The sequence below is a fragment of the Schistocerca americana genome, chromosome X (assembly GCF_021461395.2).
Source record: "Schistocerca americana isolate TAMUIC-IGC-003095 chromosome X, iqSchAmer2.1, whole genome shotgun sequence".
Lineage (NCBI taxonomy): Eukaryota > Metazoa > Arthropoda > Insecta > Orthoptera > Acrididae > Schistocerca > Schistocerca americana.
Window position 1 is genome coordinate 92087118 of NC_060130.1, and position 14760 is coordinate 92101877.

Consider the following 14760-nt stretch of genomic DNA (forward strand, 5'->3'; position numbering starts at 1 on the left):
TACACTTAAGACTGACTGAACAACTTTTGCAGTTCAGCTTTGGTTTCTGCAACAAACCAAGTATATCAAAGTCTTGCCAAACTCATTAAACTCTGTGATGATGTTCTGCTACAAGGAGAGAAAGCTTTAAATAAAGAAAATGTGAATGAAGTTATCCATCTTGTTGAAGAAGCAGTCCAGGTAATTCCAAAATAATGTTCTTGCACTGTGCCATCTCATTATATCATTTTTCCCCCTTAATCTAACATATATTTTTGCTTTTTGAAGCTCAGTAGTTTGTATACTCATACAGATAAACTATCAGCTTTTCACCTGATAAACATTTCGTAGTTAAGTAAATGAAATTTTTTGTAGATTAGGCAATGAAGATTAGTTCATATACGCTTGGTGACAAGCAAACATTACAATATTTGTTGTTACACATTTGAGTTTTTAACAAGTCCTGATGCTGACTGCTTGATTACTGACAAAACTGCATGCTGTGTTGTCTCCAAATGTATTTCACAATACTAATGTGGAAATTATTAGAGGCAACGTAAGAGGGAAGTTGATGATAATTTCTTTAAATATTTTTGTTCCAGTACCTTTAGCTTACATTATCAGAACATAATAAAAGCGAAAAAAACCGTTTTCCATCCCGGAAAGCATAATAATTTCATGGAAAATTTTGGAGTGTGTTGGAATTTAATTGTGCAATTGAACAAGTAAAGATTTTTAAGTATCAGAATCTCTCTTCTGTCCCATTTGCTAAGCCATTTCAATGCTTTAAAGACAGCAATCCCTTGTTTATGCATCCCAAAAACTACTATATCACCTGTAGAAAATGAGTAATAAAGTTTCTTATGTTTGTATATGACAGTAGATAAAAATGTGAACACAAACATTTTAGCTTCTTTGCACTGTATGGCACACATCTTAAGTATAAACATAATACATTCCAGCAATATTATATTTGCAATACTTTCACTATTTTTAATTGGCCCCTCCAATTTGTAATTACATTTCCTCATCATTTCAGCACTTGGTAACACTAGCCCAGGATCAGATAGCCCATAGAGAAAGCAGTACAAAAGCTACAACTAATCATGTAACTCATCGTGGGCCTCTGCTGGATCGAGCATCAAATTATGGTTTGGGAGGAACTGACTTTCCACAGCGTAGCTCATTGCCTGATATTCCTCTTACTCCAAGAGAAAGACAGATATTAGAGCAGACATCTACTTCTGTCACAGACAGGCATGGAATAAGTTCTGTACCACATTCACAGAGCTCAGAGTCCATATTGAATGATACTAGTCCACCACCAAAACCACCTCTGCCAACAAGGTAGTGTGACTTTTCCTCTGCCATTTATATATATAAACTGTTTATGCAATTAACTGATGTATTCTTGAGTGTCCAATTTTTAAATATAATTTTGATGCTTTCCACCCATTTTACACATGCATGTGCTTATGTATCACAGATGTAGATAAGATACATCGTTTTCCTGGTAATGTGTTTTATTCTTAGCACATGACATAGGTGTTTCAGACTAAAAAACTGGATTCTGTGGCCTATGTCAATTAGAAACAAGCAAATTCAGCAACTTTCATTATTTATGCCTTAGAAAATAGTTGGTTCTCAAAGTAATTCTGTGTCATGTGCTGACGGTGCATGACCACTGTATTTGAAATAACGCTAATTGTTATAATACAAAGTCTTTTGTAGCAGTTTTAGACAGAATTTTTATTTACAAATTCATCTTTAGATGGAAAATGTATCAGTTTGTAACTCATGACATTAGTATGTGTACATAAGGGCTTAGGGAAAACAAATAACTACACAAAATTAAATCATACTTGAAGCCTCAAATTCTTGAAATTATTGTTGCAGTTTCTGAAAAATCCCAGCATTACATGTTTGTTCTAAAAATGATATTTTTGAATCTACCAAAACTGCTGTCAGTAGTTTTTATATTTCCACAACTAGTTCCAATCTTTGATCACTGCCACATGTGGTGTCCACATTTCATGTAAAGCAGATATGTGAAATGTAAAATTTAATATGTATACATATTACTGAGATTACTAATAAAGCTGCACATTGTCATTTTGCTTCTAAACTTACTTAAATGCACAACTCTGTACAAACACATTAGAAGAGCACAGGAAAAGAATGTGCTTTGTCCACATTATTAAATTGTCCAGCAGAGCAGTTTTAAAGTTTGGAACTGAAATTCATGGATACTGATTCACAAAATCAATGAATACAAAAGTTGTAATGGAAGGACATGTTATAGACATTAAATTTAATATAAATTGATTCCTTAAAAATTTAAATTGTGATTTTATTGGCATAATATTTAAAGTAATGTCATGCATTTCAAGGAAAAATTGTGCATAGCTGAATGCACGATATTGCTAGTAAAATTGTATTTTTTGTTAAACATTATGTGTCAGATTATTTTGTAATGAAAACAATGTTTGAAACAATAAAGATACTTCTAGATAAGCAGGTTCTCTATGCCGTTTTAACTTCATGTGATAAAGTGGTAAAAAGAATAAAATATATCATTTTGTTCCAACATTGACTTGTCAGCCTAGTGTAAAACATTTATGTAAATCACTCTAGCTTCTTGCCTATTATAATTATTGTTATTGTTACATAAAATTTTAAAAATATTTTTATATTTTACCTATGTAAGCAGGGGATGGATATTCTCCAGAGTGCTGCTCTTGAAGTCACAGTGAAACTGTCACCACCGATAAAATCCAAGCTCCATTGTAAATTAATCAGTGTTGACTGAGGTAGTGACTTTTTTTGTGATGACTACCTCTCTAATGGACCATGTTGGCAAATGACATTTCCTCAAATATTTATTCTTCAGAAATTACTCCCAATTTTGTATCACCACAACATCAAGAGGCATAGGTTTACATCAAACTTAACCATGATTCACACCCAACCCATTGTTAGAACTTCTCTATCAATGGAAGTTACATTCAAAGTCTCTAAAAGCTTCAGTTTACTCACAAGATAGTTAAGGTACCTTTATAGACTGTAATTCTTGTTCTGCTCTGAGCATGAATCACAAAAGCTTAAAGATGTTTGACTTTCTTGTGCAGTAATTGTGCACAAAGTGATTTAAAAGAAAACAACTTCACTGCTCCCTTTTCTTCCTGTAACTTTAGTGTAAGTGTAGAACATTGAAGTTGCATTTGAAAGCTGATGGATATTGAAAGAGTGGGCAGACAACTGCCATCTGTAATAGACATCATTAGTACTTATGTTTGGTAGGCAAACTTTTTTTTGGTAGTCCGTGCAGATTGCTTTTGTTTCATTAGACATTTGGCTTTTCAAACAAGAAGTGCTCTTTCTGGAACAAAATGTTTGTGCTTTGACTTTGTGTACTTTCTGGTCAGTGGTGATCTTATTGATTTCTTTCAAGACTTGTTTCTTCATGTCATCGATATAACATTGCATTCAGCACCTTCATCTCAGCAGTGTAATTACTGCAGGTTGAGTATGTATCATTCCTTTAATACCCAAAAGCTATATTGAATTTAGTGTTGAATACTCTTATATGCATTTCATATGGAATGTTAAAATTCAAGTATTTTTCCTGGATCAATTCATGCAGTTTTTCTACCAAAAGTTCCCCTGGGAGATACAAATTTTTAGTCTTTATCTATGTTGTAATGTCTTGATCTACCCTTAAATAAATGAATATGATCATAAACAGCCATTCCTACTTCTTCCTTAATTTTCCATGGCCTACTTCCATGCTTACCCATTCCAGCACGAAGTGTCTTGCCCAGTTTCAAAAGTTTCAGAACTGTCATTAATCACCACCTAGTTATTCCAGGTACTGCCTAGAAGGCTTTTCTTTTTATAGGAATGTGCAGTGTCCTCACCTTTCACTCTTACTCTGTTGCTGAAATTACACTCTGAGGTGTGCTTCATCTTCATTCTTCATTGATCACCTTTTATGAAATGGAAGTAGTGTTATGAGACCTTTCAGATATAATAATTGTTCATGTCAGTCTAATATATCACCAAATTTTCATGTAATATTTGATCTTTCTTCAGCACTTACTACCTCAAAACAAATCAACCTACAGTTGCAGTCTTCTCCTAGTTCATGCGACTGAATCTTTAATGTCTTCATGACTGTATTCATTCACCTTCATAATTGCCTTTCCCTAAACACTATTAGAATCTGAAGGTCTCTGTCTTCCATCCTCAGATGGAGTACTCATCATTCAATATAAATAATAATCCTACTCGCAAAACAATCAATTTTTGACAAGCTATTGTAATTGGATAGATAAAAAAATCTACTCACCAATCTGTGGCAGAATACACACGTAAAAGATGGTTATAACTAGGCAAGCTTCTTCAGGCAGAAGGGTTGAAGGGGAAGGAAGGGGGATGAGGAAAAGTATTAGAGAGGTCTAGGAAAAGGGGTACATTTCAGGAAAGTCACCCAGAACCTTGGGTCAGGAGAGACTTTCCAGACAGGATAATAAGGAAAGAATTTCCAGACAGGATTATAAGGAAAGACTTATTGTTGAGGACTGCACCGGATGCAATTTGAAAACCTGAGAGCGTAAAAGTGGAAGGCAGGGTAATATGCAAGACAGAGATCATTGTTTAAACATTTTACATGCGTTAATAAGAATGAAAACCTAAGTGCATTTTATGTAACAGAGGTGGGAGGGGGATGGTGAAAAATGGACATGTAAGAAAATGAAACATGTAGAAAACTAAAATGGAATGAAGAAAGGAGTAGTTACTGTGAATAAATACTGAGATGGAAGAAATTAACGCCAGGTGGGTGGTGAGAACCAAGGACCTGTTGGCAACTGTCAAAATGTAAGTACTGTTGTTTGTTCGTAGGTTTAATGTGGACTGACATGTATAGCTGGCCTTTGGTGAGGATGAAATCAACATCAAGGAAAGTGGCACATGATTTGGAACAGAAACATGTGAAATTTAATTGGGAGAAGGTATTTAGAGATTCCAAGAATATTAACAGGTCAGTCTCACCCCAGATGGTAAAGATGCCATCAATGTATCTAAACCGAACCAGGGGCTGAAGATTTTTGGATCCCCAGAAAGCCCCCTCCAAGCGACCAATGAAAAGATTGGCATAGGAAGGAGCCATCCTGGCTCCCATGGCCAAAACCCCTGATTTGTTTGTGTGTCTGCCTCTCAAAGATGAAGTAGTTGTCAGTAAGCACAAAGTTGATTAAGGCGAGTAGGAAAAATGTCATAGATTTGGAATTATGTGGGCAGCGACTGAGGAAATGTTCAGCAGCAGACAGACCATGCACGTGGGGGACGTTGGTATAGAGGGAGATGGCATCAATGGTGACAAGCAAGGGGTGTGGTTGGAGTGTCAGGGGCATGGATTTCAGATGATGTTCACATAGGAGGGAAGTCTTTGTACTACAGGTTGCAAATGCTGATCAACCAAGGCAGATATATGTTCGGTTGGTGCCCTGTCTTCCAGCTTTAAGCCCTCAGGTTTTCAAATCTCGTCCAGTACAGTCCCCAATTATAAGTCTTTTCTTCGCATCACATCCGATAAGTCTCCCCTGACCAGTGGTTCTGGGTAACTTTATCGAAATCTACCCCTTTTCCTAGACCTCTCCAGTCCTTTTCCTTCACGCCTCTTCCTTCCCCTTCAATCCTTCTGCCTGAAGGAGGAGCCACTGGCTCCGAAAGCTTGCCTGTTATAACCTTCTCTTATGTGTGTGTTCTGCAACTGTTTGGTGAGTAGATTTCTTATCCATCCAGTTACATAATATAAATAATAAACTATTTAAACTGAAATGAATAATTTAAACTCCTCATTACCAAACAGAAAGTCTCAAACTGAAGCAGCGATTTTTGCTAGTACCAACAATGCACAATGAAGAAAAAGTTGCTGTTTCTTGCTCCAACATGTTTACCAACCCACAAGGAATCTAATACAGAGCACACTTATTCCCTGTAGCAAGAGGCATTAGCACGTTCTTTCCCTGCATGCATAATTTGAAATAGGTTACGGAACATAGACTATTCAAATTCTCACACTAGTCTGTTAACAGTATTGAACAACACGGAATCCTACATACCATAGTATACATACCTCATTTTTGGAAAAGAAGTAGACAGAGCACATTCTTTTCTTGTACTCTTCATTTGTAAGTAACATAAATGTTTATGGGACATTCAGACTGAAATACTGACTCAATAGGTAAATGAAGTTTGCTTGTGATACATGCTCCATTCTCAAAATACAGGTCACTTTGCTAATGCACACAACTTGGAGGTAGCCATTTCCTATCCTGTGATGGAAGAGATTTCCATTGCCAGCATTTGGGTGGCAAAGGTGGTTGTGATCCATGTGTTGGATGATGACCTTAAGTTTGGCTATCTCATTGGTGCTATTTGGGTGTAGTGGCACTGAGTTTCACTATCTCGCCACAGGTCTTCTCATTACCATTAACAAAAATGTGATAATATACACTCCTTCAGGAGAGGGTTACCCTTAAGACAATTGATACACAAGTCACCAAAGTGGTGGTGCCAATTAAAAAAAGGCTTGCATCAGGTGAAGGGCAATGCAAGTTCTTTCTTTGTATTCACTGATGGATTCTGGTATACAGTGGGTAATGCAAATGGTACATTTTTATTGATGCCCCACAACAGCACTCATGAAAATCAGAATTTGTTGCCAATGTCAAACAATCTACAATGTATTGTATGTTTGCAGATTGTACCCATGTCTGTCTGGTATTACACCATTTTAAGTAAGATAATGTGTGATTCTCAGCCTGGTGTGAGCCTTCCAGTTTGATGATCTTTAATGGTTTGTGTGTCAGTTCACTACTTATTTTCAAGCAGCGTCTCATTTGGACTCGAGAGAACAAGTGGATCCTATCTGTACATGTCTGTCATGGAAAAGTTTGAGGTGTTCACTAGAAATCAAACACAGGATGTCAGTGTCAGTGGCTAACAATACTAAACACTAGGTCACACTGGCAGTCAGTATATACACATTTTCAATGATTTTTTAAACAATTTCATTGGATATATTAGATTACAGATTCAAATTTGTCAAGGACTGTCCACTATGATACAGTATGACATAATTTTTAGTGCATATATTTTTTGCTCTGATTGTTAATATATACTTGGACATCCTCTAATTGTGATTTTACACTAAAATTAAGGTGTTCTCTGGAACGGTGACTTAACTGAAATCCTAAACAATAAATAATTCTTACATACTACACTATCATGTCATATAGTCTGAAACCACAATATTTCTCTCATATTTGACTGAAATTTAGGCTGTGCACAAGAGTTTGAAATGAATAAAAACCTATTTAGTACATTTGATGATCTGTATCTTGATTCAGTGTATTTCAACTAAGTCATCGTTCCAGAGAACACCTCAATTGGCTTTACATTAAAGCATAATCACAGGTCAAAATCAAATGCTTAGATTCATCTGTGGTTCATTGACAGAATTACAGATTATTGTAGAGACTAGAGCTTTATAAAGATTGATTGTAATATAAATCCTACACTGAATTCACTGTGATACTAAATGCTTTGCCATGCGGAGTGGCTGCGCAGTTTGAGGCGCCGTGTCACGGAGGTTCGAGTCCTCCCTTGAGCGTGGGTGTGTGTGTGTTGTTCTTAGCATAAGTTAGTTTAAGTAGTGTTTAAGTCTAGGGACTGACGACAGCAGTTTGGTCCCTTAGGAATTTGCACACATTTCAACATTTTGAACTAACTGCTTTACATGTCATGGCACATGATGGGCCACTGGCAGTTCTGTACCTGATACTGTCCACCTCTCTGCACAATAGTACACACACACACTAGTTGGGAACTTCTCTTTTATTATCTCACATTCCGGAATATAGATAACACTTTTATGTTTAATTCCAAAATTCAGTTGGTATTGTGTTTATACCACAGAACTTGATATTCTGTACTAGGATACTTGTTTATTTATTTTTACCACATCAATTTTATTTTTCTATTTGTTGTTCCTATTTGAAATGTCAACCTTTATGGGTACTAGGACGGGAGCATATTATACATGATAATGTCATGTGAATGCCTATGTCATTGTACAGAATTATGCATGTCAATGCCTTTAGATGATATATTGTTTTACTGATAACTTGAGTAAAATATATTTTTGTAGGAAATTATGTTCAGCTGCATGTTATGCCAACAAGGGGTCAACTTTGTTCTTGGGAACAGTTTGGATGTGGTGGCCATTCAACCATGTGGACAGCTGATGGGTAGTCACACCAACTTGTAAAGCTGTGCAGTGTTTGAAGCAGAGTTGGTATATGCATGGCTGATTTGACAGGTGGCCCAGCATCTGATGAGATAGGATAAGCCTGTGACAGGACTGGAGTGGGAAGTGCTGGGTGGGTGGATGGGACAGGTCTCGCACCTTGGCCTTCCACAGGGATATGATCCCTGTGACATTGAGTTGGGAGTGGGAGTGGCATATGGATGGACTACGATGTTGTGAATGCTTGGTGAGCAAGAGACCACCACTTTAGGATGGGTGGGAAGGATCTTGGGTAGGATGTCCCTCATTTCAGGGATCGTGATAGATAATCAAGGGCCTGGCAAAGGATATGATACATTTGTCGCAGTCGTGGATGGTAATTTGTGATGAAGGGGGCACTTCTTTGTAGCCCATTGTAAGGTTAGTGAGAGGATTGGAGGTGTCTGTCTGGTTCAGGTTTATTGATGATATCTTACTGATGTTTTGATATCTCAATGATGTGGTGATATCTTAATGATGTGGACTCAGGGTCTCCTCATTCTGTCACAACAGTGACACATTCTCTCCCATGTGTTTCACCTTGTTCTGCTACGCAATGTGTCATCTTTCTGCACTTTGATCTCCACACATCTGTCCACATTAAACCCCCTAACCACCAGCATTACCTGTGTTTTGGCAGCTGCCATTCCTCCCACCCCAAAAAAATCTTTCCCTTGCAGCCTGGCCAGCTGTGGACTATGTATCACTGATGATAACTCCCTTGCCCTGTATCCTGAACGTCTCATGAAGGCCTTCACAAACAGGCACTACATGCCAAACCCTAGTCCACGAACACATTTCCTGTGTCATGTCCTCAAAAAGTCTTAACCTCCCAACAACCCCAAGAATCAACTGTAAATGAGCTGCCCCTTTGTCACCTAATATCACCCTAGACTGGAACAACTGAACCACTAGCTTTGTCAGGGCTTTGGTCATCTATCATCATGCCCTGAAATCACAGACATACTACCCAAAATCCTTTCCACCACTCCTAAAATGGTTTTCAATTGCTCACCCAACCTACTAAACATTCTAATCCATCCATATGCCACTCCTGCTCCCAGCACCATACCACAGGGATTTTACCCTTACTGAAAGCTAAGAAAACAAGACCTGCCCAACCCACTAAGCCAGTATTTCTTAATCCAGTTCTGTCACAGGCTTATCCTACTCCATCAGAGGCTAGGCCAACTGTCAAAGCAGCTATGTCATATACCACCTCTGCTTCAAACACAGCACAGCTTTTTATGTCTGTATGACTAACTATCAACTGTCAACCAAGTTGAATGGCCACCACCAAATTGTTGCAAAGAACAGAGTTGACCACCCAGTAGCACAACATGCAGCCAATCATAACATGCTCAGTTTCAATGGCTACTTAACAACTTGGACCATCTAAATCCTTTCCTCCAACACCAGCAAGTGGGAGTTATTCTTGCAACATGTCCTCCACTTCTGTAATTGTTCTGACCACAATCTCCGGTAAACCACTGTCCACACATGCTCCACCCAACAGTTTCCTCTCTCTTCATTTTGCCACCCTCTCTCAATTCATGTTCTCACATCACCTTCAGTGTGTGCTGCTCCCCACCGGCTCCAACAACCATGCATCACATGCCTAGCCTGTGATTTTGCCACTCTTCCCTCCTGTATTCATAGCCAGCAAACTGCTCTCTCTCTCTCTCTCTCTCTCTCTCTCTCTCTCTCTCTCTCCCCCTCTCCCCCCCCTCTCTCTCTCTCCCCCTCTCCCCCCCTCTCTCTCTCTCCCTCTCCCTCCCTCCATCCCTCTCTCCCCCCTTCTCCCTCTCTCCCCCCTTCTCCCTCTCTCCCCCCGTCTCCCTCTCTCCACCCTTCTCCCTCTCTCCCCCCTTCTCCCTCTCCCCCCCTTCTCCCTCTCTCCCCCCTTCTCCCTCTCCCCCCCTTCTCCCTCTCTCCCCCCTTCTCCCTCTCTCCCCCCTTCTCCCTCTCTCCCCCCTTCTCCCTCTCTCCCCCCTTCTCCCTCTCTCCCCCCTTCTCCCTCTCTCCCCCCTTCTCCCTCTCTCCCCCCTTCTCCCTCTCTCCCCCCTTCTCCCTCTCTCCCCCCTTCCCCCTCTCTCCCCCCTTCCCCCTCTCTCCCCCCTTCCCCCTCTCTCCCCCCTTCTCCCTCTCTCCCCCCTTCTCCCTCTCTCCCCCCTTCTCCCTCTCTCCCCCCTTCTCCCTCTCTCCCCCTTCTCCCTCTCTCTCCCTTCTCCCTCTCCCCCCCTTCTCCCTCCCCCTTCTCCCTCTCCCCCCTTCTCCCTCCCCCCTTTCTCCCTCTCCCCCCTTCTCCCTCTCCCCCCTTCTCCCTCCCCCCTTCTCCCTCCCCCCTTCTCCCTCCCCCCTTTTCCCTCTCCCCCCTTATCCCTCTCTCCCCCCCTTATCCCTCTCTCCCCCCTTCTCCCTCTCTCCCCCCTTCTCCCCCTCCCTCAACCTCCCTCTCCCCCTTCATCCCCCGTCTCCCCCCTCCCTCCCCCTCCCTCTCCCCCTTCCTCCCCCTCTCCCCCCTTCTCCCTCCCCCTCCCTCTCCCCCTTCCTCCCCCTCTCCCCCATCTCCCCCTCTCTCCCCCTCCCTCTCCCCCTTCCCCTATCTCTTCCCCTCCCCCCTCTACTTGCCTTACCAGACACAACCGCCACCCCAACCTAGTCCACCTGCCACAAAGCAGCACTAAAATTTTAGGTCCAGTTGGCACCATATCGCCATGTTGGGGTATGGAGGGGGGGGGCGGCGTTGCAAGAAAGCATGGATGTCGATGACTCAATGTTTCTATGTTTCTATTTTATGTGACATTCAGTACTGCTTCATTGTGATCAATGGTTGAAGCCAGTTGTGGAAAAATAAAAACATTAGCAGCAGCTCTTACGGATATAAAAATTTCATTTTTTGCAATGCATGAATTTCCAAAGACGATACTGGATCTTAAAATGAATTTTTCCACAGGAGTTACCATATATCAGAAGGCAGTGAGGAACCACCTCCACTCCCACCAAAACGTCGGCAGCGCTCAACACGACCAACACAACAGCAGCAACAGCAGTTGCAACAGCAGCAGCGTGATGTTGAAAGTTCAAGCCTTGAAGGCATTGGTGGACATCTCGGTACCAGTCTAGAGAGGCTCAGTTTACGTAGTCGTTCCCCAGAGGATACCTCCTCCTTACTTAGTGCATCAGCTGGTAGTTTGGATTCCGTTCTCAACCATTCACGGGATGAAGAAGAGTTACAAGCTCTTTCAGGACCTGCTGATGAATCACTCCATTCTATTGATGGTTCTCTAGTACCAGGTAGGTCTAGATACAGTTAATAGCTTTATTTTATCAAATTTTCTCAAGTTTTTATTGCTAAGGACCTAATTATAGTATCCAGAATTTCCTTACAATGAAGCCCTAAATTAGCAGTTTAATAGTGTCTGGAGTGTACCCTATATCATTTATGCTTGTCAGAAGAGTGAAAGGTAAATAGCTGAAATTCGCATACACAAAGAAACATCAAATCCAACACTAAAAGGATTGTTGTTATCTTGTTCCGGAACCGACAACAAAGAGGACTCTTTTATGAGATGGAAAAAGAATCTAGTGCAGAGATTTGAGTTCGCTGCTTTCCAGGTTTGTCACCATATGGTGTAACTCCTCCATATCTCCTCACCTCTCTCCCCCTCCCTCCCCTCTCCCCCCTCCCTCCCCTCTCCCCCCCATTCCCCCTCTCCCCTGTTCCCCCTCTCTCCCTCTCCCCCTTCCCTCCCTCTCCCTCCCCCCTCACTCTCTCCCCTCGCTCTCCCTCCCCCCTCACTCTCTCCCCTCGCTCTCCCTCCCCCCTCACTCTCTCCCCTCGCTCTCCCTCCCCCCTACCTCTCTCCCCTCGCTCTCCCTCCCCCCTACCTCTCTCCCCTCCCTCTCACCCTCTCCCCTCCCTAACCCCCATGCCTACTTACTCTTTTATTTTTTCTATTATTATTATTCAGGAGCACCTTTTGCTGAAGCTAGTAAGGAAGGCTAGGGTGTAGCTGCCTGAGAGGTACTTTCACAAACCGCTTGTAGCATATTTTAGTTGGACAGGTTTGCCAATTTTGCAGCGTTCTACTATTGATCTTATGTTTCTAAAGAAAAGTAGTCATCCTGATCTTTTCCATTCCTTTGACAAAGACTGATTTTTGGTGAGGGGAAGAAAGAATTGATGTTACGAAGAGGTAGTCAGCATGGAGTATAGACAACATTTCACTGAATACAGCTTAATTTTGAACTAATTTATTACACGAACCCATCGCAGTTTTACTTTCTATTTGAATTTGATCATCAGGTACAAAAATGTACAGATAATACACAGATTGTCACTCCTGCACAACAACAACAACAACAACAACTACCACCACCACCACCACCACCACCACCACCACTAGATGAATATCCTCCATGTGGTCCTAATATGTAAAATGTGATGTCCATATATGTGAGCACTTAAATACACTCCTGGAAATTGAAATAAGAACACCGTGAATTCATTGTCCCAGGAAGGGGAAACTTTATTGACACATTCCTGGGGTCAGATACATCACATGATCACACTGACAGAACCACAGGCACATAGTCACAGGCAACAGAGCATGCACAATGTCGGCACTAGTACAGTGTATATCCACCTTTCGCAGCAATGCAGGCTGCTATTCTCCCATGGAGACGATCGTAGAGATGCTGGATGTAGTCCTGTGGAACGGCTTGCCATGCCATTTCCACCTGGCGCCTCAGTTGGACCAGTGTTCGTGCTGGACATGCAGACCGCGTGAGACGACGCTTCATCCAGCCCCAAACATGCTCAATGGGGGACAGATCCGGAGATCTTGCTGGCCAGGGTAGTTGACTTACACCTTCTAGAGCACGTTGGGTGGCACAGGATACATGCGGACGTGCATTGTCCTGTTGTACCAGCAAGTTCCCTTGCCGGTCTAGGAATGGTAGAACGATGGGTTCGATGACGGTTTGGATGTACCGTGCACTATTCAGTGTCCCCTCGACGATCACCAGTGGTGTACGGCCAGTGTAGGAGATCGCTCCCCACACCATGATGCCGGGTGTTGGCCCTGTGAGCCTCGGTCGTATGCAGTCCTGATTGTGGCGCTCACCTGCACGGCGCCAAACACGCATACGACCATCATTGGCACCAAGGCAGAAGCGACTCTCATCGCTGAAGACGACACGTCTCCATTCGTCCCTCCATTCACGCCTGTCGCGACACCACTGGAGGCGGGCTGCACGATGTTGGGGCGTGAGCTGAAGACGGCCTAACGGTGTGCGGGACCGTAGCCCAGCTTCATGTGGACGGTTGCGAATGGTCCTCGCCGATACCCCAGGAGCAACAGTGTCCCTAATTTGCTGGGAAGTGGCGGTGCGGTCCCCTACGGCACTGCGTAGGATCCTACGGTCTTGGTGTGCATCCGTGCGTCGCTGCGGTCCGGTCCCAGGTCGACGGGCACGTGCACCTTCCGCCGACGACATCGATGTACTGTGGAGACCTCACGCCCCACGTGTTGAGCAATTCGGCGGTACGTCCACCCGGCCTCCCGCATGCCCACTATACGCCCTCGCTCAAAGTCCGTCAACTGCACATACGGTTCACATCCACGCTGTCGCGGCATGCTACCAGTGTTAAAGACTGCGATGGAGCTCCGTATGCCACGGCAAACTGGCTGACACTGACGGCGGCGGTGCACAAATGCTGCGCAGCTAGCGCCATTCGACGGCCAACACCGCGGTTCCTGGTGTGTCTGCTGTGCCGTGCGTGTGATCATTGCTTGATCAGCCCTCTCGCAGTGTCCGGAGCAAGTATGGTGGGCCTGACACACCGGTGTCAATGTGTTCTTTTTTCCATTTCCAGGAGTGTATGTATCAAGAACATGGGATATAATGACAGTATCCTGAAAAGTAAAGATATTTGTTTTTGTAGTACCATGTTCTAATAAAGATAGTAAATAAAGATTCACAATGATTTGGTCCATGCTTATATGTTAATACTGCTGCAGGGTAGCAATCTCAACTTAATTGAGAACAATTGAAGAACTGCAATAGATAGTTTGGAGTAGAAGCAGCACAAGTTTGGTGTAGAAGCAGCACAAGACAAAGGAGGCACTGAATCTTATTTGAAAAGCGAACCTGAATCTATAACACTGTGCAAAAGTGTTTCAGAAGTCATCAAAAGAGACAAACTGATTCAAATGACTTTCCAGCTAGACAACATGTATTACACATGAGACATTTATGTACATTTCATCCTCTGTGAATATCTGTACTTTCTGTAGGCCTGAAAATTTTGAGAGCTATAACCTCTTATATATCATGTAGATTGGCCAATCTGCTGATTGTAATACTAAGTAACTACTTACATTAACAGGGGGGCAACAGCTGCAAAATTACTGTAAAATACA

General features: G+C 42.4%; 1 protein-coding gene across 1 annotated transcript in view; it reads left to right on the forward strand.

Moving 5' to 3' along the window:
• Positions 1 to 14760, forward strand: part of LOC124554975 (guanine nucleotide-releasing factor 2) — a 364194-nt gene that overhangs the window by 222349 nt on the left and 127085 nt on the right. The window contains exons 4-6 of the mRNA XM_047128714.1: positions 33 to 180; positions 1019 to 1326; positions 11289 to 11629. Coding sequence (XP_046984670.1) covers positions 33 to 180; positions 1019 to 1326; positions 11289 to 11629 — 797 coding nt within the window. The remainder of the gene's footprint in view (positions 1 to 32; positions 181 to 1018; positions 1327 to 11288; positions 11630 to 14760) is intronic.